This window comes from Phascolarctos cinereus, unplaced genomic scaffold (assembly GCF_003287225.1).
Source record: "Phascolarctos cinereus isolate Bilbo 61053 unplaced genomic scaffold, phaCin_HiC Scaffold_1;HRSCAF=81, whole genome shotgun sequence".
Classification (NCBI taxonomy): Eukaryota; Metazoa; Chordata; class Mammalia; order Diprotodontia; family Phascolarctidae; genus Phascolarctos; species Phascolarctos cinereus.
Window position 1 is genome coordinate 193,050,352 of NW_027555514.1, and position 23,644 is coordinate 193,073,995.

The following is a 23,644-nucleotide window of genomic DNA, read 5'->3' on the forward strand; positions in this document are numbered from 1 at the left end:
CCAGCTCTCTATCCACTGTGCCACACTGTCTCTATCTGGATAATAACTATATACTTTTCTATAGGCCTTAAAACTTTATAAACCTTAAAGATTTATAAAGCTCTTCCTCCACAACTTCCCTATGAGGTAGGTAGTACAAGTACTATTTCTCCATTCAACAGATGTGGAAACTGAGGCTCAGGGGTGTCAAATGACTTACCCAGAATGACACAGAAAGGGAGCAATGGATCTCATATTCAACTTCAAGAATAGAAGTGGCCTCTCAGCTGGGACCAATACAAGGCAAATGGTGCGTGACAGGCAGTCTCTCTTTGCTACCTTCTTCCCAGTTTGGTGTAGTGCCCCTCACCTCCATCCTGGAACTATATTCCCTGGCCCAGTAACTCATGGCTCCAGGACACCCAGCATTCAGCACTGGCCACCCTAACAGATTCTTTTTGTTTAATCACTGGTACCCAGGATTCAGGCTTATTGTTGGCCATAACAATTTCCTTCCCTATCACACACTGGAAATTCCTTGGTTTTGGTCCACATTAGCTCAGGTCCTGCATTCCCAGGCATCAGCCTTCCAATGAATAAATCATATTTAAATGCCCAAATGGATTTGTAATCTCATCAGTCAGGGTTCCACTCCAGTGATACACGTTGCACCCCATCCATGCCTGACCATCCTATGTAACTCTCCTCTGTGTTCTCCCAAAAGTTCACCACAAGGGGGCCACTCAACATGATAAAGGAAGTCTTTCTTGATTTCTCCTAAAGGTACCATTGGAGTACTCTGGCTGTCCATTTGTCATTCCTACCTCTTGCCATATGACCAGCCCATTTTCACATCCTGTCATACTGTTCCTTGATAATCTCCTTTATGCCTGTTCTTCTTTGGGATTCCTCATCAGTGATGCCATGAAGCCTGCTCACATCTGCTATGTGTCTCCATGACCCTCTGTGTGGTACTGACCTTTAGTTGTTCAGGGACAATGTTTCACTGCCATATTGCATCAGCAGTAGAATATCAGTATGGAAATGATGGGCTTTTGCTCTCATGGGAAGCTTGGGTTCAATAAAAGAGCCTCGTAGCTTCCTGAATATGATCCAGCCTGCTCTCTTCTTCCTTTTCTGCTCTGGGCCCAGTTCATTGTCCATTGGTACTATTTGCCCCAGGCATGAATATCATTGGACAAGGACTACAGAGGGTCCACTCATATGCATATTCAAATTTGGACAATCTACATTCCTCATCCACTTGGTCTTTCCTATATGGATGAAAAGATCAATGTCCTCTGAGCAATTTCAGATTTTTCCAGATGGCTCTATAATGTCCTAGAACTTGCTACAATATCATATTGTCATCCACAAACTGGAGAATCTGGAAGACTTCACTAGCCACTGAGAATCCCTCCTTGAACAGGACTTGGCATGGGATCCCTTCCATCACAGTGCGAAATACCCTTGGCAAGCATATACCTTCTGGTTTTAGGCTTTACCTGATATTTATTATCAGAAGGTCACTGAACAGGATTATTTCTCTTGTCATCTTACAAGTCCTTGAATGATCCTGAGTATGGATGGGAGACATGGTCTGGCCACTTGCTCTAAAAGAGCTAGGAAGGCAGCATTTTGTTCTACTAAATCAAATCAACAGACAATAAGTCACATTCTAATTCAACTTAGGGGCAGCTAAGTAGCCTAGTGGATAGAGTGATGAGCAGCTAGGTGGCTCAGTGGATAGAGTGCCAGACCTGGAATCAGGAAGACTCATCTTCCTGAGTTCAAATCTGGCCTCAGACACTTACTAGCTGTGTGACTCTGGGCAAGTCAATTAACCCTGGTTGTCTCAGTTTCCCCATCTGTAAAATGAGCTGAAGAAGAAAATAGCAAATCACTCCAGTATCTTTGCCAAAAAAGCCCCAGATGGGGTCACAAAGAATTGGATGTGACTGAGACGACTGAATGACAACAATTCAACTTAACCAATATTTATATTAAACACCCACTGTGCTTTCAAGCAAGGCATTTAGATGGAGGCTTGGGATTTTAAGACAAAAATAAACAGTCCCTGCCTTCAAAGGATCTTATAGTCTACTAGAAGAATATGACAGGCACACAAAGATGCAGATACAAAGTATAGACAAAGTTGCAAAAGGCAATATAGTATAATGGAAAGAGACACCAGTCTTGCAACCAGGAGACATGAAGTTCTGCCCCTAGTAGGCTTGCTGAGATCCCTTCCCACTCTAGCATGTTCTGATTCTCATTCTGTTATTCAATTTCTCCTCAGCCCTAAGATCATGAAGGGAGAAATCATCTCCTCCAAAGGCATGGGCAAATCATATAACTTCTCAGTGCCCCAGGCAATTCTCTAAAACTATAAGTTACTGATGACTTGCTGATTTGCATTAGTGGAGAGAATTTCTACCTTTGGGAGAGAGTTACCAAGGGCGTTCCCTACACAGATGAAATCCCAGGTTCTGACTTCCTCTCCTCTCCCCCCAAAAAAATACCCACACACTTAAAGTAATTTAAAAAGGGAGAGAGGGAGGGCACTTACAACTTCAGAGTATCTGGAAGAGTAGCATGTAGGAGGTAACACTTGAGGAAAGGAGGTATCTAGAGTGGTAGAGGTGAGCAGGGAATATAATCCACACATCAAGGACCACCTACCTACCTTGATGTCAATCCCTGGAAAATTACAAAAGATATTACCAAGCAAATGGTATGTGAGCACTTACATGAGTACTATACAAGCCAGCACTAGTTCATTTAAAAATAGTAGGGTGTTACAGAAAGGCAGATTAGACTTAATTTAAGAAAAAACTTCCCAATATTTAGAGCTGTCCAACAATAGAGATGGGCTGCCTCTGGAGGTGGCAAATTCCTCTTCAATGAAGGCTTTCCAACAGAGATTGGATGTCCTCTTGTCCTCAAGGTTGTAGAAGGCATTCCTGGTCAGACACAGTTTGAAGTAGATGACCTCAGAGTTCCCTTCCATTTCCTAGATTCTTGATTCTTGAAAAGCCATACCAGACTAACTTAATTGCTTTTTAAATAGGGTTACCAGACTGATAGACTAGGGGAGGGAGGGGGAATCTTGTAGCCCTAGGTCAATTTTAGGAGGCCTTTGACAAAGGCAATTATGATATTATAGTGAGCAAGCTGAAGAAATGCTATGCATAATATCGCAAATAAGTGAATCCTTAACTGCTTAAGCCACCCTGTAAGAGTATTGATTAATATGCTGATATCAACCTGGAAGGGGTTTTCTAAATGTTACATCACAGGGCAGTTCAATATAATTTTATTAGCTTGGCACAGTGACTAAAACTCAAGACTTGGGAGTGAAAAAGATATGATTTTGAACCCCATGTCAGACTGTGTGACCCTGGGCAAGTCATTTAACTTCTCTTAGTCTCAGTTTCTTAAATAGGGATATTACTATATCTAACCACTTAATGTTGACAGGCCTTTACAAAGGGATATTTTCAAAGAGATTGCAAGAACAAAGTACTAACAGTACTTCACGGGCATAAATCACCACACACCACCTCCATCTTTGCAGGGTTCTGGCTCATATTTGAGCTCAAAGCTTACAGAGCATTTGTTCTACCAAGTTCATGTCCATATAACTGCTTACCTCTCAGAGCATCAGAGGTATGTGGGCTGATCTGGAACCTGACCTGGAACACCAAAGTTCCCTCCAGAATCACAGGGTCATGGAGCCTCCAGTCTCTTCCATCCAAAAGTAAAAAGAGCAAATGGAAGATGCCAAGGACCACAGCCTTTTGCCGGCTATAGAGGAGAGAAGACTCCACAGTCTCTCCCCTTCCTCAGTGATTTCTCACTAGATGCCTTGAGAGAAGGAGTCACTGTAGTGCATGAAAGTGGATGAAAGAATAGGGCATCTCCCCTTAGGGAACTCCTGTGACATCAAAGTGGCAGAGATTGCCCCTGAGCTCTGTCATTTCCTGAGGCTCACAATTACTCTGAAAGGCAACTTGTCTTAGTAGACAGAGAGCTGGACTTGGAACAAAGAAGAGATTCCACCTCTGACACAGAGTGGCTGTGTGGTCCAGGCATTGCCCCTTAAACTTTCAGTGCTCTAGGAAATATTATAAGACTAAGCTGCTAAGAGAGAGTGCCATCCTGCACTGGTAGAGAGTTTCCTCATCCAGAAATCCCCTATTCCAGTGAATTCACAGGTCTGTCTAGTGCTGAGTTCTGGGGTATAAAGAAAGTCCCCCACCAAAAAAAAAAAAACAATCTCAGCTCTCAAGGACTTCACAGTCTAATGGGAAAGACAATATGCAAGCAACTATGTACAAAAAAAAGACATACACAGGATAAATTGGGGGTAATCAACAGAGGGAAGACACTAGTATTGAGGAAGATTGGGAAAGGTTTCCCATAGAAGGTGGGGTTTTAGCAAGGACTTACAGGAATCTAGGGAATGAAGGAGATGGAGGAGAAATAGCATTCTGGGCATAGAGAACAGCCAGTGAAAATGCCCTGAGTTGGCAGATGGAGGGTCATGTTCAAGAAACAGGAAGGACTGTAGAATATTTGGAGGGGAGAAAGGTGTAAGAAGACTGAAAAGGTAGGAGGGGACTAGGTTATGGAGGACGTTAAAAATGTTTTCTGTTTGATCCTGGAGGTGATAGGGAGTCACTGGAATATATTCAGGGGAGAGATGACATGGTCAGATCTGAACTTGAGGAAGATCAATTGGACAGCCAAGTGGAGAATGAACTGGACCAGGAAGAGACTTGAGGCAGGGAGACCTACCAGAAGTCTCTGTAATAGTCCTATTGTGAGGTGGTGAGGGTATTGACCATGTCAGAAGAGAGAAGAGGTATAGATAAGAGATGCTGTAAAGGGAGAATCAACAAGACACAGATTACATAGGCTGCAAGTCTGGGTGATCGAGATGATGGTGGTGCCTTTGACAGTAATAGGAAAACTGGGAAACTGGGAAAAATAGGAAAGCTGGAGAGAAAGAGATGGAATGATAACAGGTTGTGATGAGTTAAGGGAATTTCAGAATTCAGAAGATGAGAATAGATTGGCATGCATGAAAACCTAACACCACCAGCAGCAAATCCAAGCACCAGAGACATTTTCCATGTCAAGTGGTGGTCTCAGCTGCCCAGCAATCCCAGTCGCTAGGACTACATTCCATGCTCTTTCCTGAGTGGCTGGGGTCCTGGTCCTAACCCCTCACTTATATCCTAAGGCCATCTGTGACTGTCAGTGATGTCTATGCTTCTTTTCATTCAGGTGATAATAAAGAGTTTGTATTTTTTAATCCTAATCATGGTGCCAACTTGGACTTGTAAACTGAATTCTTTTTTCCTATCATTATGCTCATTCATCCCTTTAGCATCCTTAGATAGGAAGCAGTGGGAAGGAATAGAGGGTGAGGGTGTGGATGGGAAGAACTAGAATTATTCTTATTTTACAGATGGAACAATTGAGGCTTACAAAGATAAAGTGACTTTCAGATCCTTTGCCTTCTGCATCCTCTTATGACCAAAACTATAGGTCATTAGCTAGATACCTGGGTTTGGTTCCCAGGTCCAAAACTTGCTGTGTGAACTGGGGGAAAAAAAACCACTCCTTGTCTCTGAGCATGAGTTTCCTCACTGGTTTATAGGGATTTGGCAAGGAGCAACTCAGTGGCACAGTGGGCTGGGAACTAGGAAGACTCATCTTCATAAGTTCAAATCTGGCCTCCGACACTTACTAGCTGTGTGACTCTGAGCAAGTCACTTAACCCTTTTGCTTCACTTTCCTCATCTGTAAAATGAGTTGGAGAAGGAAATAGCAAGCCACTCAAAGAGTCAGACACAACTGAACAACAAATATCAAGCATTTATTAAGAGTTTACTATGTAGCAGACGCTGTGATGCACCGGGTATAGATGCAAAGACAAAAAGGGTCCCTTCTCCTAAAGAAGTTTCCATTCTCCTTAGCTTTGTTTCAAAGTCTGAGGTGTGGTGAGATGAAAAAATACAGTCACAGTGAAAGAATTCTTGAGGGAGATATGGTGAAGCCTCTTAAACGTGACTGTTTGGCAGCAACTTAGATTGAGGGGCTGTGAGGGGAGGCATGCCGTATGGACGAGCAGCATCTATGGCCAGAAACTTCATGGAGCTCTAATTTCTCCTTTCTTTTTCTCCATTTCTCTCTGTCAGATATGTGGGATGGTTCTCACCTGCTGCTTATACGGGCGGATCCAGCTGCAGTCATACTGAAGGTCGAACACATCGTCTTCCTTCTGGATAGAGAGGCTCCCAAGCCCTAGCCTACCAAGCTTCCAATATCACTTTTCAGCTTCTTCTCTGCTGAAGCCCTAGGTTCTTCTGCTTGGTGCCAGCATGACAATGGCCCTGATCCCTTTGAAGTGCCTGAAACTATGCCATCATGCATCCTGCATCCTCCCTTCTTCCTGTGGGACTCAGGCTTCCAAAATCCCTGGCATAAGGGGGAACTTTCTTCACCCCCTGGAGGGGGATTAACCTTTGATCTTTGCCTTAGATAGTAAATAAACTCCTAGGGGAGCCTGGATGACAGTATGAATCGCTGATCTCTCCTAACTTTGGAATATGGGGCTTTGTAAGAAGCTCCTCTTGCTTTTTGCCATATGAATAAGATTTGCAATATGTGATTCCCCCTAAGGTTCTTTTATTTTTTTTCAGTTCATTTTATTTTTAAGTAGAAAGCATTTATTTTCTCTCTCCCTCCCAGCTGTGCCATGTAAAAGGGAGAAAAAAAATCAAAAACCTTGTAATAAGTGTTCCCTAGTCAAGCCAAACAAATTGCCACCTTGACAATGTCCAAAAAAAATGATGTCCCATTTTGCTTCTGTAGGCTATCACCTCTCTGTCAGTGGGTGGGTAGCACATCATCAGACCTCTGGAATCATGGTTGGTTATTTCATTGATCATAGATCTGCAGTCTTTCAAAGTTGCTTGTCTTTACATTGTTGTTATTGCATAAATTGTTCTCCTGGTTCTGCTTATTTCACTGCATCAGTTCATACAAGTCTTCCCAGGTTTTTCTGAATCCATTTCATCCCTAAGGTTCCAATGTACTGTAATTTCCCTCCTGTGAGATGCAACAACATTTAGCTATAGCCACAACTTAGAGAAAAATATCACAAGGTCTTCCTAGAATGAGCAGCATTATACAAATGCTATTGTACTCCCCCAAGAAGGGTAGACATCCCAGAGTAGGAGTACACTGACCTTGATCTGCCCATCTGTCCATGACCTTCATGATCAATCATCCAAGAAACTGAACCATAGTCTGAAGGTCATAAGTGAGGCAGGTAGAAGCCAGATCCTACCCCCAAAGACCTGCAGGAGGCAGTTCTAAACCATAGTCAACTTTCTGTTATCTGTGGTTAGATTATTGGCTATGGAATTCATTTTTCTTTCTGAGTCAGCTTTCCCTCACAGCTCAGGATGCCCTTTGGTTGTCTCTCCCCATGGTCTAGCCACTGTGAGATCACCAGCTGTACTAGAAAGTAGGCCTTAGAAATGTCAGCCATTCCTGATGAGGGCAGAGAGGTTGGGACCCCTCAAAAACCAAAGTACAAGATGGGTTGTCTGGAATGGATTCACAAACTCAAGCAGTCTTCAAGTCAAGTTGCAAAAAGTTTATTGTTATGCTTTTCAGTGGGCAAGGATTCTTAAGGAATCTGCAATCTTAAAACAGTATAGTTAAAGTTTATATAGTATAAAATATGGTAAGACATGTGTCAAATATGCTAATTAGGTGATTCAGGGCGGGATTAGGGAATGGTTAAGGAGTGGCCAGTTCTTAAAGAAACATATACTTCTTGCATCTACTGTGAAGGCGTTTTACCCAAAGTTCACTGGGAAAGCCCACAAAGGGGGCCTCATGGAGGTGTGGTTTTAGACCTGCTACATCACTAAGTTAACTAGAGTTCAAGGGTAACTAAGAGTTGTCCAGTCTGCCACCAATCAATGTCTTGTTTGACAAGATAGATGTAGGGAGTATACATACATCTTAAGTCTAGAACACAGTTAATGAGGAGTCCAGGATGTAGATAATGAGGTAGGGCAGTAGAATAGATAGTTCAGGGGGTAAAAATGTCTTTATGACCCAGTGCAAAGTCAGTTCAAACTAATAAATCCTTCAGGTGCTGTTTGGAACTGCACCAGGGAAAGAGATAAGGGTCTTGCTGGGGCCCACTCATGAGTAATTGCTAGGCACAGTGTCCTTGGGCTGGGGAGAAATTGTTAGGGATAGTGTTTCTAAGGCCAGAGAGAAATTGGGGTCCAAGTACAAGCACCCAAACATCAGCACCCAAGCACCCCATCATTCCAACTCCTTCATTCTACAGTTTTGGAAACAGGTCCAGGGAAAATTAAGCAATTAAATCAGACCTACATGGGTGGCAAGTAGCAAAAGGAACATTTGAAGCCACATCCTCGGCTTCCAAGTCTTATGTTCTTTCCTCTATATAGTGCTTTTAACCCAAGGGCACCACAGAGAGAGGGCTGGGAACCATAGCAAGGAGGGAGGTGGCTGCACATTGCTGAGAATAAGGAGACCAGAGATAAGAAGACCTAGCTCTGCCACTAATTCATTATGTGGCCATGGGCAAATGGGTCTCAGTGGCCTTATTTGTGAAGTCAGGGAACTGGACCAGGTGATTCCATATATCCCTTCCACTCAACAATCCCTCAGTATATCCATGAATCTAAATCTCATTGGTTTTGCCCAAGACCATTCCTTGTGAAGTTCAAGGGTGATGAAAAAAGTTTGTGTTTTCCTCATCCTGGTCCCCTACTGCAAACCAAATACCACAGTAACAATTCTTAGTCCTGATACTTCCCTGGGTAACAAGGAGACAAGGCGGAAGGGTACAGGCCTTTCAGAAGACAGTAGCTCCACCATAGGCTCCAGAATGAAAGGTATTTCATGGGCAAGTGGAAGGGGATCACAGGAACAGTTTCTCTTGGATAAGAAGAAAATCTGGTACACTATAAAAGACTCTCATTCAAAAGATGCTGGTAAATATTTAACAACCAGCTCTCTGAGGAAAAAATGTAAACATGACACACTTTTAAGTTTAGCCTGAATTATTTTCTCTATCACTTTCTTACATTTAGATAATCAACAAAACAATAAATCAAGCCCTGATTTTAGTGTTTACCAGTTTCTGAGGTGTAAACGCTCACTGAAAATTTAATAATTGCCTCTCATGAGCCTGTAGGAGTCCCTACCCTCGCCTTAAGCCCTATATTTAGACCACCCTCCCAAATTCAGTGCATATGACAACTACCCTCTTGGCCTGAAAGCTAGCAGTCTGCTGGCTTTATTTACCAAAGCCCAGAGGAACCGACTTCCTTAGCTCCTCACAATTCATTCAGTTGGGGAGGTTTTATGAGCTTAGTGGAAACCCACTGGTATAGTGGATAAAGCACTGGACATGGAGTAGGCAAAACCTAGGCTTCAAATCCTGCCTCAGTTACTTAAGAGTTGTGCAACCTTGGACAAGCTTTGTAACCTCTCTGGGTCTCAGTCTCTGCATCTATAAAATTAGCACGCTAGATCTGATAACCTCTAAAGGCCCTTCCATCTCTAAATCAATGATCTGTGTCTGACCTGAGCCCTTCCTGCTACTGCAGAGAACTGTCCCTTTTGTTGGTGCTATCTTGAGACAATAGCAATGAAGTTCCTATGTTTGCCACCACTGTTATTTCCCAGAGAACAAAGATGGTAGATTTCACCTGTTGAATATGAATATCAGGTCCTGAGGCCCAAGGGTATTTTGAGAAACCCTCTCATTCACACCCCTTCAGCCTGGCCAGTGGCCCACAAGCTTTGACTTTCCATGCCAAAGGGTTCTGTGCAACAGAGTTGGGGTTTAGGAATCTGTTCCTAAGGGTGAGTTATTTTGTGGAATGTCATTTTCACCTCACCCTCTCAGTGCCTCTAAATCTAATACCCACCCTGCTTCCCCATTAGCTATTTCAGGGATGAACTGCCAAATACATTCCCATCCACCTGTCTCTGTGTGTCTCCCTCGTGTTCCCTTGTTCACTCCTCTCCCCAGAGCAGAATACTAGCTCTGAAAAATTCTGCCCAGCTGGAAAGAATTTGTGTATGAGCTCTGCTTTTGGAGAGTAGACAGGAAAATCTCCCAGTCATGGATATGTATGTGCAAAGGTTGGTATATACATACATACAGATGCACATGCATCATATGTACACATTGTGTGTGCATAGGTATGTATTACGTGTGTATATATAAATCCCAGGTGATTCACCTATGTCTAAGAAAAACTGAGCATAAGACAGACCAATTACATCAACGTCAGATCTGCTCCAGAAATCTGATGAGCCTGAATGCCAGTTGTAACAATTTGCTTTATGAACTGATATTGTGCCTTAAACTACTATATGGAAAGATGTTTAAAATATTTACTTCTCCCTGCCTATATCTGGTATAAGCTGATGCTTTACACAGAATAGGGCCACCAATAATAAAGGAACGATATCCAAAGATTATTAGTGCTGTTTTTGTTCTCCCTTCTACTGAAAAAATAGACATCTAGCCATTGAAACATTGAAATTTAATATAATTGTCAATGTTGAATACCAAAATTTTTCTGTGTGAGTATATATATATATATATATACTCACACACACACACACACATATGTGTGTGTGTGTGTGCATGTGGATGTTGCATATAAATGTTAGAATGAAAGATCTGTTCAATTAGCAAAGTCATTAATTAAGGCCCAATTTATACTTCTTTAATAAATTGTAGTCACAGCTCTTCTTGTGTCGGTAGAGTAATTAGGGCCTGTCTGCAAATGATATTTACTTTAAGGGTGCATAATTTTACTCATTAGAAAGAGTAATGATTTTTGGAGACAAGTCAAATGTTGCTACTCTACCCTATACCTCTATAATTGCCAAGTGAAATTCCTGGGGTGATTTTCATGGACCCAGTCTAGCAAAAAAGGGGCATTATGAGAGCTAAAAGGAATGTACTTCCCCCAATTCAAATTGCAGACTGACTGTAGGGAATGGCACTTGGGAGAAAGAAAGCAGTTCAAGACAGATTTAACCTAAGCCTAGGATTTTTGCTGGCTGGCTAGCCAGGTGTAGTTGTGGGTCTGACTCAGAGAGCTGAAATAGCCTCTGAGACTATAGGCTAAAAGAGCTAAGACCCCCTTCTCTATGGAGAAGTTGCACAGCAGCTAAAATTCAGCAAAGAACCAACAGATGGCAGCAGAGAAAAGTACAGTAGAGAGTCAGAGGAGAGCAGTATAATGGTGGATCAGAAGATGGCAGCACAGTAAAGAAGATAACCCAAAAGAAGGCACCAGCAGTTTGCAACACAATAGAGAAATAAGCAAGTAGTTCCAGTTGGGATTTGACCTCAGGATCCTGAGTTGACTTGGCTATACAGGTTCCTTCTTCCATCAGTGAAATGGGGAAATATATCTCTATGTGTGTCAGGAATTCAAGAGATAGTAGAGGATAGAAGGACCTGGTGTGCGATGGTTCATGGGGTCATGAAGAGTTGGACATGACTGAAAACCAAAATGTCAGTTTATCTTGCTATGTTGCTTGATTAAATACCTTTTCCCCCCTCAAACTAATGTGTCAACTAGTTGGTATTTGAGACTCTTTAAGTAGTGGCTTTAAATAAGTACTGAATAAAGTGTGCCTTGAATCTGGGATAGCTTTCATGGCACTCACATTTTGGGATGAGTAGACTATGTTTTGGTGGCTCATCTGGGATCTTTTGGATGCTCTAAAAGAATAGAGACCCCTCTTAGGTTTTCCTTTTTTCTCTTTCTTTAAAAAAACAAAACAAAACAAAACAATTTTTATACTTTCTAGGCTATGGTTGTACAGAAGGGATTTTCTGATGTAACTTTTATAGACCAGACTAGTAGTTTTGCTATAACTGTTGTAATATTGAATTTGAGGTTCACTGAAACAGTATGGCTCAATAACATGTTGAATTGTTGCTGTACATTCCTTTCAATTCCCATCATGCGTGGCTCTGTGAAAAATCGCAGAGAGCTTGGCTCAGCAAAATTAGAGAGATGGGGCAGAATAGGAACTTTTGTTCTGCTTCCCTGCAGGAACCCAAATCACTGCTCTCCCTCCAATAGTTTGGACCCTCTCTCCACTGGTTTGGATCACCAATCCTCCGTGCTTTTGTGATTTGCTGTAGAGAAAAAAATTCATCATGTGGTGGCCAACCTCTTAGCAATAAGCCTCTCCAACTCAGCTAGGCTCATACAACAGATACATGATATATTGCTGGGTTCATACTTAAAATCTTTCCAGCTGCCAGATCTTATATTCAGATAGAAACAGCATGGGAAACACTTTATGGAGGTTGAACAGGATCTCCTGCTGAAATTTCATGAATATGTTTGAATGTCATCCCTGTCGCATTTTGTAGAAGGGATTTCAGGTCAATCAACGATTTCACATATCTATGACTGGCAACAAATCAAAACGTTTGCCAGACCATTAAATTCAATTCAACAAGAATTTGTAAAGGACTTATTACATGCCAGGCATTTTGCTAGGCACTGAGGATACAAGAACAAAGAGGAAACAGTCCTTGCCTTCAAGGAGCTTACATTCTATAGATAACACTCTTAGTATTTTATTTTTAATGCTTTCAGCTTGGGATAAGGAGGGCTAAATTTTGATTAACTTACAGCTAGCATGTGTAAAGCTACATTTTAACTACAATCTTCCTGACTTCTGACTTCCTGACTCCATTCTATCCATCGTGCTACCTAGCTGCCTTTCTTCAAAATTTCCCTATTTCTGCTGAAGATTCTGTCACTTTTCTAGTCACTGAGGTTAACAACCGAGTAGTCCTCATTTGTTCCCTCTTCTGAACCCTTTCATATATTCAGTTGCTAAGACTTCTCAATTTTACCTGCACATCTCTTTCATTACTTCTCTCCACTCTCACACAGTCCCACACCATTTTAAGCTCTTAGCATCTCTCAAATTGGACCATTGTTATAACTTCCTCATCAGTCTCTCCTCGGCTTTCTTCTCTCCAATCTATCCCACACATAGCTTCCAAATTAATATTCCTAAGACACATGTCTGACTGTATCACCCATCTTCTCAAAAACCCACAAAATCCCCTTTCCAGACCTATTTCCTATTTTCCCCAATTGGCCTACTTGCCCTTCTGTGAACTCAACGAGCTACCTCCCGTCTCTATGCCTTTGTAAAGACTGCCTTCACACCTGGAAAGCACTCCCTTCTCATTTCTGCCTCTTACCACCTCTAGCTTCCTTAAAGGCTTAGCTCAGGTGCTCTCTTCTATAATTTAGCCTTTCTTGATCCCTATGGTTCGAAATGTTCTCTCACTTCTGAAATTATTTTGCATGCACTTCTCTGCCTATAAGTTTTATCTCATTAGAATGTAAGTTCCTTTTGCATGAGATTGTTTGGTTTTGTCTTTGTTTCATTGACCCTGTCACAGGGTCTTGCATATTGTAGATCTTTAATCAATATTGAATTGAATTATTGATGGTTGAAATGTGTAGATGACATAAAAATGAGAGTGAAAGTAAATGTACTGGGTAATAAAAGTGAAACCCCAAATAGGCTTGAATAGTGAGAAGCTATCAAAATGAAATTTAATAAATGTAGCTATGAAATCCCACACTTGGGTTCAAAAAATGAATTGGACAAATAAGTACTACTAGATCATATTTCTTTGTGGAAAAGACACTCTAGTTTTCAATAACACAAAGACCCCAGCTCCTGGTATGAGGTCTCACAATTTGACAAAAACTTCTGGGAAAACTGAACAACAGTATGGAAGAAATTTTATTATACTATAACATCAATATTATAAAAATGAACAGTTTTGAAGATTTCTATAAAAAGTGAAGATGAAAAATGAAATGAGCAGAATCAGGAGAACACTTACACAATAACAACACTATAAAAGCAAATAACTTTGAATCCAATGACCATTTGTGATTCCAGAGGACTGATGATGAAAAACGCTATCCATGACAGAGATGATGGATGTTGGATGTAGAATGAGACATAAACATATATACATATATGTACATACATATATATATGCATACATGTTATATATAGCATATACTTGTTTTGCTTGCCTATGCATATTTACAAAATTTGTGGGTTTTTTTCTTTTTTCCCCAATGGAGTGGGGGATAGAAGGGAAAGAAAATAGATTTTCTGTTAGTTTTTTAAAATATATAGTAAATTGGGTAGGGGTGCTACAGATGTGAAATGTTGCATGCACTTTCAGATGAAGTCACCATATTATTAGCTTTACTTAGTTGTTTTGGGCAGCTAGATAGCTACAGTGGATGAAGTGCCAGGCCTGGAGTAGGAAGACACATTTTCCTAAGTTCAAATCTATCCTCAGACACTCACTAGTTGTGTGACCCTGGGCAACTCACTTAACCCTATTTGCCTCAGTTTCCTCATCTGTAAAATGAGCTGGAGAAGGAAATGGCAAACCACTCCAGCATCTTTGCCAAGAAAAACCCCAAATGGGGTCAACAAAGAGTCAGAGAGGACTGAAAAAGACTAAACACCACCACCACCACCCAGTTATTTACCTGTTGTATCTCCTATTAAAATGTGAGCTCCTTGAGAGCAGGGAATCTTTTTGCTTTTCTTTGTATCCTTAGAGCTTAGCCTGAAGGACCTGTTAGCTGATACACTTTATAAATGCTTGTTGACTGAATGACCTTCAAAATCTTTTCCAACTTTTTTTTACTTTATTTTTCTTGTCTTTTTTTTTGGTCTGTTTTCTTTTGCAACATGGCCAATAATTGGAAAATATTTAAGGAAATAAATAAAAATATATTTTTTAAAAATCCTATCCAGCTCTAAATCTATGAATTGTAAAAGATCCAACCACATCTTTGTAAAGATAAAAGAAATCTGTCCATTCTCTTATTCTTTTATCAAACTATGTAGCCCAAGAGGGCAGGAACTCTTTGTTTAACCTTTCTATCTTCTCTAAGACTAAGCACAGTATTCTTCACATAGTAGGTGTTTGAATTGAATTGAATCCATTCATTCACTTGCCCACTGAGTATTGTTGCTTGTCCTTCATTCAGAAGAGAACCAATGATATCAGGAGGGTGATGTCTTGACTTGCAAGTGAGTTGGATTTAAGTGAGGCACAGCTGTGCAAAGTCATCAGCCTCACTTTCTCCTCCAGAGTCATCGGAGTCCAGCGGCAAAACATAGGTCAGAGTGACTGGAAACGGCCCCAGATGCAGTGGGAGACCTTGGCCTATTTAAGCTAAGGTCTTTCCCAGGTCTCAGTTTCTTTGAGACAATGCCCATTCAATAATTAAAGGCTAGATAAGAATTGAAGTCTAGTTTGCCTTCACAAAAGAATCCATCTGGGAGGTAAAGATCCTCAGAGCTTCTGGCCAGAACAGAGACAATTGCTATTTACACTCACTCTCATCTATCAAACCCCAAACAAGTGTGGCTAGGGCTGGGACCTATTATTGGCCAATCAATGAGAGCCAAAGTGATTTGGGTTTAAAGACATAGTCAAGTAGTTCCATTTGAATCATTATGGGCTTTAACAGAGCCTGGTTTTTCAGAGCTATGTTTCAAGAAATCATAAATGAAAACTACATGACATGAAAGAGTTAATTGTCCCAGTTTATTGAAAAACAATGGCAGAATAAATAGGGAAGAAAAAAATCTAGCCCCCAAACCCCAAGATGTGTTGCAAACTATAAGAAATCAAAATTAATATTCCTTTGAACAGAGCACTCCCATTTAAGGGTATGACTCCCCATGTGGACAGAGGGAGAAGAAAAGAAGGGGGTAAAAAGAGGGGAGAATGATGGGGTGTGGCCCAAGCCGAGGTCTTCACCCCTTGCCCCAAAGGGAATCTGGCTCCCCTTGTCTACAGGCCCCAGGCCCTCATCTCCCTTTGAAAGCCTTAGCCTACCTTTTAATCTCATGCAGATACATTTCAGTTCCTTCATTATCTATTCCCATTGTCTAGTCAATCTCTTAGACATTCCAATCTCTGGGAATTCACACCCAGACCCTTTTCCCAGACCCTTCCCTGGTCACCCAAAGAATATAAGATCTACCCCAGCCCTCATTCAGGGCTGAGAATCTCATGCTCAAAAGGCTGAGAACCTCTCATTCCCTCCTGTCCTTACGGGTGTCACCTGGCCTATGTGTTTTATCACTAATAAACTTTTCCTCTGGCGGAAGAAGATTTGAGTTGAATTCATTCAGCCAGGGCCTGGTACCATGATCTTGGGGTTCCCAAGACCCCAAAGTCCTAGACCTCTTCATATGGTTCCCTGACCGGGAAAATAACTGCCAAATCTCAAACTCTTCTTCAGCCACGACTGGTAAGCCTCCCCCTCCCCAATTCTGCCTGAAGCTCCCCCAGGCTTTTCAGTCCAGTGCCTCTGCTTGAGCACTTGGACCTGGGTATACCTTCCTTAACATAGAGGATGGACTCCCTATCAGGAAGCATAGGTTCAAACTTCTCAGTTCTTTTGGCACTAGGGAATTGGGAAACTGTTGGATATGTATTTTTTTTCTTTCTTTTCCTTTTTTTTTTCTTTTCCCTAAGCCCACAATAGGTCAATCCTTTTCATTTCCCAAGAATTCGCCTTTGGGCTGTCTTTTATTAAATTGGAAAAATCTTAGCTTCTGTAAAGACCTTAAAAAGAAAAAGCTGGTGCATTTTTGTAACATCGTTTGGCCTCAGTATCACCTGGAAAATTGTGAGGCATGGCCCCTTTTGGGGACATTATGGGTAAAAACCCTCTCAGAGTTAGAAAAATATTGTCGCAGAGAAAGAAAGTGGGTGGGGATTTCTTACTTAATGGCTTTTGTTGAGCTTTCTAGAGATCCCATTCTCAGAAAGGATTGTAAGATGCTCGTAGCTAGAGCCACCCCACTAGTGGTGATGGGGACCGAATGGACCTTTTGGACGATCCTCTTATGGCTCCTAGGGTTATGGCATCCCCCTCTTCCCAACCTCCATCGGCAACACCTCCCCAGCCCCTATCTCCACTCCATTCTCTTCTGGCCTCTCTGGCTGTTCCCCATTCTCCCCAGACCACCCCTTCTGCTCCTCTGGTCCCTCCATTTCCTCCCCAGGCCCCTACTCTAGAGGCTACTTCTACTCAGGCCTTGAGTGAGGGTCTTGCCCCAGCCTCTACTTCCAGAGAGACCCCAACTCAAGCTCCGGACAAGGTTCTCAATTCGGTGCCTCCTCCCCAGACCTCTACTTCGGACGGGACCCCTCCTCAGGCTCGAGACAAGGGTATCTCAGTGGCATCTTCTCCCCGATCCCTCCCCCTCCTCTGGTGTCAGGTAATTTCCCCCCTTGCCAGCTGGATTCCTCGGCCTTGCCAGTTCAGCCGTCACTTTCCAGTCCCTCACTCACGAGAAGTGGGACTTCCTACCTCCCTCCCCCACAAGCCCCTGCTCCAGCAGGGCCTTCAGGGCTTTTTCCTTTAAGGGAAGCACCCACCTCTCCTAATGGGACACTTAGGTTTGCGTGTTCCGTTCTCCATTTCAGACCTCACCCAGATTAAGGAAAGGCTGGATCGATACTCTGAAGATCCCATTAAACTTACTGAGGACTTCAGGGATGTGTCCCTACAATTAGAACTTTCTTGGGGTGATTTGCATGTCCTCTTCTCCACCTGTTGTACCCCTGAGGAGAGGAAGAGAATCTGGGAACAAGCCCAAAATTTTGGGGATCATTTTGCTAGCAATGACCCCACAAATACCCCCCAGGAATAGCTGCTGTTCCTGCTAGTGATCCGGGGTGGGATTATCAGAAAAGTGAGGATAGGGGAAAGAGAGACTACATGATAAGCAGGTAAACTTTCAAAACATTAAGGGAATTACTCAGGAAGAAAAGGAAAACCCTGCCCTTTTCCAAGATAGGCTAGTAGATGCCATTAAAAAGTATACAAATCTAGATCCTGACTCTACAGAAGGGGCAGTAATCCTTAGCATGTATTTCATTAACCAGTCTGCCCCAGATATTAGAAGGAAACTACAGAAATTGGCAATGGGACCCCAAACACCTCAGGCACAGTTATTGGAGATTGCCTCTGGAGTCTTTAACAACAGGGACCTAGTTGCAGCAGAGGAGAAAGAACGCAGGCAAAGGGCTAGAGACAAAGAACATGCTCAATTCCAGGCTGCTGCCATGGTCAGGAAAAGACCCAAGGGTGTTCCTGGCAACTTGGGCAGTGGGAAAACCTGCTTTCAATGCCACCATGAGGGTGATTGGTCCAAGAAGTGCCTCTCTCCAGGGCACTCCCTTGGAGGAAGCCCAGCGACTTGGGCAGGGGAGGCCACTGGGAGGCTCACTGGTCCAAGGAGTGCCCCTTCAGGGTGCCCCCTTGGAGGAAGCCCCCAAGACAGACACCTCCAGGACCTTGCCCAAGATGTGACCAGGAGGGACATTGGAGAAAGGATTGTCCCCGAGGTAGGTGAAGTGATAGAGCAGCCCCCCAGTACCCTGTCCTCCAGTCTTCTCAAGACTGGGGAGGACAAAGGAACCTGGGTCCGAGCAACGCTCCCACTTTCTCCATCTCTCTCGCCAAGCCCTGGGCAGAAATTGAGGCTGAAGGTAAGGTTACCCACTATATCATAGTTATGTTCTTTCCTTTAACCAATTACTCTGGCCCTATTCGCTCCTTGACCCATTCGGTCATGGGCATTCAAGAGGTAACTGAGGGATGTCTCCAGACATACCCCTCCCCCTGCCTATTTGAGAATCTGTTGTTTAAACACTCCTCCCTTATGCTCTCCTCTTGCCCTGCCCCCTCATTGGGAAGGAACCTGATGGTGAAGTTGGTGAGCCAATTTTCTCTAGTTAGGGCTCCCATCTCCCTTTCTCTCTGTGTGCCAGACCTCCCCATGTTCCCCTGGAAGTGTGGGAGACAATTTGGGATACTTTTGCCACCCCAGCTGTTGTTCACCTCCGAGACCCTATTTTCCCTTCGCCATATTTGTAGCTCCACCAGAGACTTCTTTGTCCACTGCCTCAGGAGTACTTAATCTCTCGGGAACTCAAGGCTATAGGGTCTCTTTGAACAAAGTCCAGATAGCATGCCAGTCTGTAAAGTTTCTGGGCCAGAACTTCCGGTCCCAGCCACTAAGAAACAATTTCAAACTTTTCCAGGCATGGATAGATTTTGTAGACTCTGGATCTCGATAATAGTTTGATTGTTAAGCCCCTTTATGACTGTCCTCTGGGCCCTGACTCACTCCCTCAAGAGTAGGGCCCAGACCAGGCTTTTGTGATTTTAAAATCTAAATTGACCTCCCTGCCCCTAACTCAGTCCTTAGGAGCCGCTGGAAGGCCTGCAAGCTTCCTGACAGTGGCTGCTCATCTCCACAAAGCCCCCCTTCCCAATATAACTTTCTCAGAAGTTTATGCCACTCCATTTATGCTTGCCACTTCTCTATGGGCTACTATTTGTATATTTACACCTTGCTCCTCCACAGGGGAATATTCCCTTATTTGGGAGACAAGCTCCAAGGCCACTATACAAGTTAACACCCCTGTGGAGGGAGGGCTTGAAAGAGTTTCTGCTAATATTCTGACCTGCACTATCTGTGCAGATACCACTAGTGACAAGAATTTTGGGGAAAAGGTGAAACGAAGTGCCAACACATGGCAAGACCCCAGAACTACTGTTTTGGTCACTCAATGTTTGACACCCTACAAAGACTTCGGGGTGTGCACTTGAAGTACTGAACTCCATTTTGTTTTCTGACCTTCACCTTGTATGCCCTTCTTCACGGAAGTAGGAATTCCTGCCTTAGAAAACCCACCAAGAAAGATACCCGCCCCAATATTATTCCATGATCCTTATATGGTCCCAAAGGCAGGATTAACCAATCACTTATTTGGCTTCTGTAACTTCTTGCTTATGCAACCCCTGACCGGTTCCTCTGTGGCCTCTGCCTTTATAAACTCAAGCTCTTCCCCTGATCAGGGCTGCTTGATTTGGGTGTGCATACCCCTTGCAGTCACGCGGTAATAAATCCACATTTCAAATTATATCTGGGTCTCGCTCTCTGATTTCTCTGTACAACATTTGGAGGCCCCAGCGAGATTGCAGCGTACTCTGTCGCTGCGGAGACCCACCAGGGGAGGACTTCAGTCTCGGGAAGGGAGAATTGCTCTGTTCTGACTTTTAGGGGAGCCGGCCCCTGAAGATGTTCCAGGGCCCTGAAATTCAGAACTGAAAAATACCTTCCCTCCCTGACTCCAACTGTACCTCATTTCGGCTCCCGTGGATCCTGGACCTGGTAAACCTCCGGAGGTAAGTGTGTCTGCAGACTTCCTGGTTCCTGGTTTCTGTCTTAGTTCTGTTGGGCCCATATCTGGTTCCTGGTTTATGTCTGGGTCTCACTCGCTGATTTCTCTGTACAATACACTCTCAGACTTTTAGCACTGCCCTTCTCCATTTTCAATGCCAAACAGCCCACAGTCTCTAACTTAAAGGCAAAACATGGATTTTGGGGAAATGTCCTCTGGTCTCTTAAAAAGGGAACACACTATCTTCTGTCCTGGTATAACCTACAACATGAACATATTCTCTCTAACCTTTCAGAGACTATTCACCAGTTGGCAAATGTGACAGCTTATGGTCTCCTGGAAATCCAGCAATCTTTAGATTCCTTAGCAAAAGTAGTTTTAGATAACAGAATAGTCCTAAACTACTTGCTTGCCTCTAGTATGGGAAAGTATGTGCTTTAGCGAACACATTTTATTGCATGTATAAGAACAATTCTGTGCAGGTAGAGTTCTGCACTGCTCATATTTTGGATAAGGCTAGTTGGATGCAAGAAATTCACAATAACTTTAGTGCTCCAAAATCTTTTTCATGGGAGTCCTGGCTTCTTTCTATACTGGTTCCTATTCTCATTCCACTACTGATCATATTTTTGTGTTTGTTTGGTCCATGTTTACTAAATATCCTTGCCAGATTGCTTTCTTCTAGGGTTGGAGCCATCAACTTTTAGATGACTGCTCAGGCTGTATACCAACCCAAGGATTCTAGTCTGCTGAACCTGGCATCAACCAGTTTTTCACGTCTGACCCCTCAAGCACCCAGAGAGGCAGGGACAGATCTATGACCCTTGCCAGAAGGAAGCAGTTTCAGAAGTCGAGACCTTTGCCCCTTTCCCCAAAAGAATTTGCGTCAAATTTGTTTGAGGGGGGAATGATGGGGTATGGCCCAAGCCGAGGTCTTCACCCCTTGCCCCAAAGGGAATCTGGCTCCCCTTGTCTACAGGCCCCAGGCCCTCATCTCCCTTTGAAAGCCTTAGCCTACCTTTTAATCTCATGCAGATACATTTCAGTTCCTTCATTATCTATTCCCATTGTCTATTCAATCTCTTAGACATTCCAATCTCTGGGAATTCACACCCAGACCCTTTTCCCAGACCCTTCCCTGGTCACCCAAAGAATATAAGATCTACCCCAGCCCTCATTCAGGGCTGAGAATCTCATGCTCAAAAGGCTGAGAACCTCTCATTCCCTCCTGTCCTTACGGGTGTCACATGGCCTAAGTGTTTTATCACTAATAAACTTTTCCTCTGGCTGAAAAAGAGTTGAATTCATTCAGACAGGGCCCGGTACTGCGATCTTGGGGCCCCAGAAGCACCCCAAAACTCCTAGACCTCAAGAGCAGCCATTAACAGGGCAGAACTTGAGGCAAAGTCATACTTAGGTTATGGGGAAACAGGCCAAGCACCCTCATCTTCAAGCTTGGAAGCTCCTGAATTGATTGGCAATGAATCCAGGAAGGAGTTTTAGCAGGGAATGAGGGGGAGTCTCCACAATCGGTCATTTAAAAAACCCAAACACCTGAAGCTTATATATTTACAGTTATCTTGTAATCATCAATGAGGTTCCTGTCATATCAGTGATGAGTTTTAGGGGTTTAGGGTTTTAGGACCCCACAATCACAACACACAGGTCCTGCCCTAAAGAATTCGACCCAAGCCTTCTTTCAGCCAAAGACATGGTTTATTAGAACATCATCATATTGGGCAGACTCTTAAGAAGTCTAAACATGAGTGAGCAGTAGCTATATTTTAAGAATCTAAGCACCTTAATGGAGACAAGATGGACCTTACATACAGAAAGACTGGGAGGGATCTAGGAGTGGCCAAATAGTTTGGGATGACTGGAGGAGGGGTTTAAGGAAGATCTGAATGGGAGTGGCCAGTAAACTGGGGTGAACAGAACACCTGGGACCTGGACCACATGGCCAAGGGAGAATGGAGCCTAGCTAGGATTTAGGGTGGAAAATGGCCAGGGGCCATAGGGAGGTAAGACAATGGAGGCCTAGGCTAGGTTAAGCTTAACAGAATTGGGAGATTGGGTGTAGCCACAATGATGGGATTATAGCCTGAGGCAAACACCAGAGGTTTGGCCATGTGGGGAAAGTCCAGGGTTTTTCCTTTTTGGGGTCTAGCTCCCATCCTCATCACCAGCACCACCAAGGCAAAACCAATGTGTGTGCATCATGTACTTACATCAGGCTGCCTTTTTGCTTATTTTTACAAATGCCCCTGGGAGGGTTAATACATTTTAACTGTTATCTGATTCTCACACCTTAAGATGATTTAGCTTATCAGATCCTGTTGTCCCCTAACTAGCTAAAACAAGGCCATTGAGGGAATGGGAGCTCTTTATTGGAATGAAGGAACAGGGGAGTTTTTAGTGTGGGGTATTGTCTGAAAAAGGGTAGGTTGAGGTTGAGATTATTGATAAGGTTATTGATTTTGCCATTTTGATTGCTTTTGCAGCATGAGGGCACTGGGAACTTTAATGTGTCAGGGAATACAACATAAAGCGTAGTTTTGATGGCACTGAAGGTAAATGAAGCCTCTGAAGGTAGCATAATGACCAGTGTAATAATAGGCAGTGTAATAACAAGGCCTCTCTAAAGGCATTGGACTTAGTATCAAAAGACCTGGGTTCAAATCTTAGCAGGGCTTCTTAAACTGTGGGTAGTAACCCCACATGAGGTCGAGTAACTGTTTACGGGGGTCTCAAAAAAATTGGCAACAGTAAAATGTTCCTGAACACACAATGACCAAAAATTAATTCAAAATCAAAGTGCAATTGATGAGGATGAGATCTAGACTCCAGAAAGGAAAAATAATCCCATCAACTGGCCTTTCATTGTGGCTACACCAATCTCCCCTCCTTGTCTTGCCTCTCTATGGCCCCAGGCCACTTCCTACCTCGGTCCCATCTAGGCTCCATTTCCCTGGAATTCCATTACCTCATAGACTACTTGGCCACTCCCAGATCCCTCTCACAGGCTTTCTGTATATAAGGCCCACCTTGTCTCCATTAAGATGCTGAGATTCTTATAATATAGCCACTGCTGAGATTCTTATAAGCTGCACATTGCTTAGATTCCTAAAATCTAGCCACTGCTTACCCATGTTCAGATTCCTTAAGAGACTGCCCAATATGATGGATGTTCTAATAAACCTTGTCTTTGGCTGAAAGAAGGCTTGGGTCAAATTCTTTTTGGCAGGACCCATGGGTTGTGATTTTGGGGTC

At 43.1% G+C, this 23,644-nt stretch overlaps 1 protein-coding gene across 1 annotated transcript in view; it reads left to right on the forward strand.

The window, feature by feature from the left end:
• The window catches only part of TSPAN11 (tetraspanin 11), a 158,915-nt gene extending 148,379 nt beyond the window's left edge, over positions 1 to 10,536 (forward strand). Inside the window, exon 8 of the mRNA XM_021001599.2 lies at positions 6,189 to 10,536. Within this exon, the coding sequence (XP_020857258.1) occupies positions 6,189 to 6,248 (60 nt within the window). The 3' untranslated portion in view covers positions 6,249 to 10,536. The remainder of the gene's footprint in view (positions 1 to 6,188) is intronic.
• Positions 10,537 to 23,644: the final 13,108 nt, after the last annotated feature.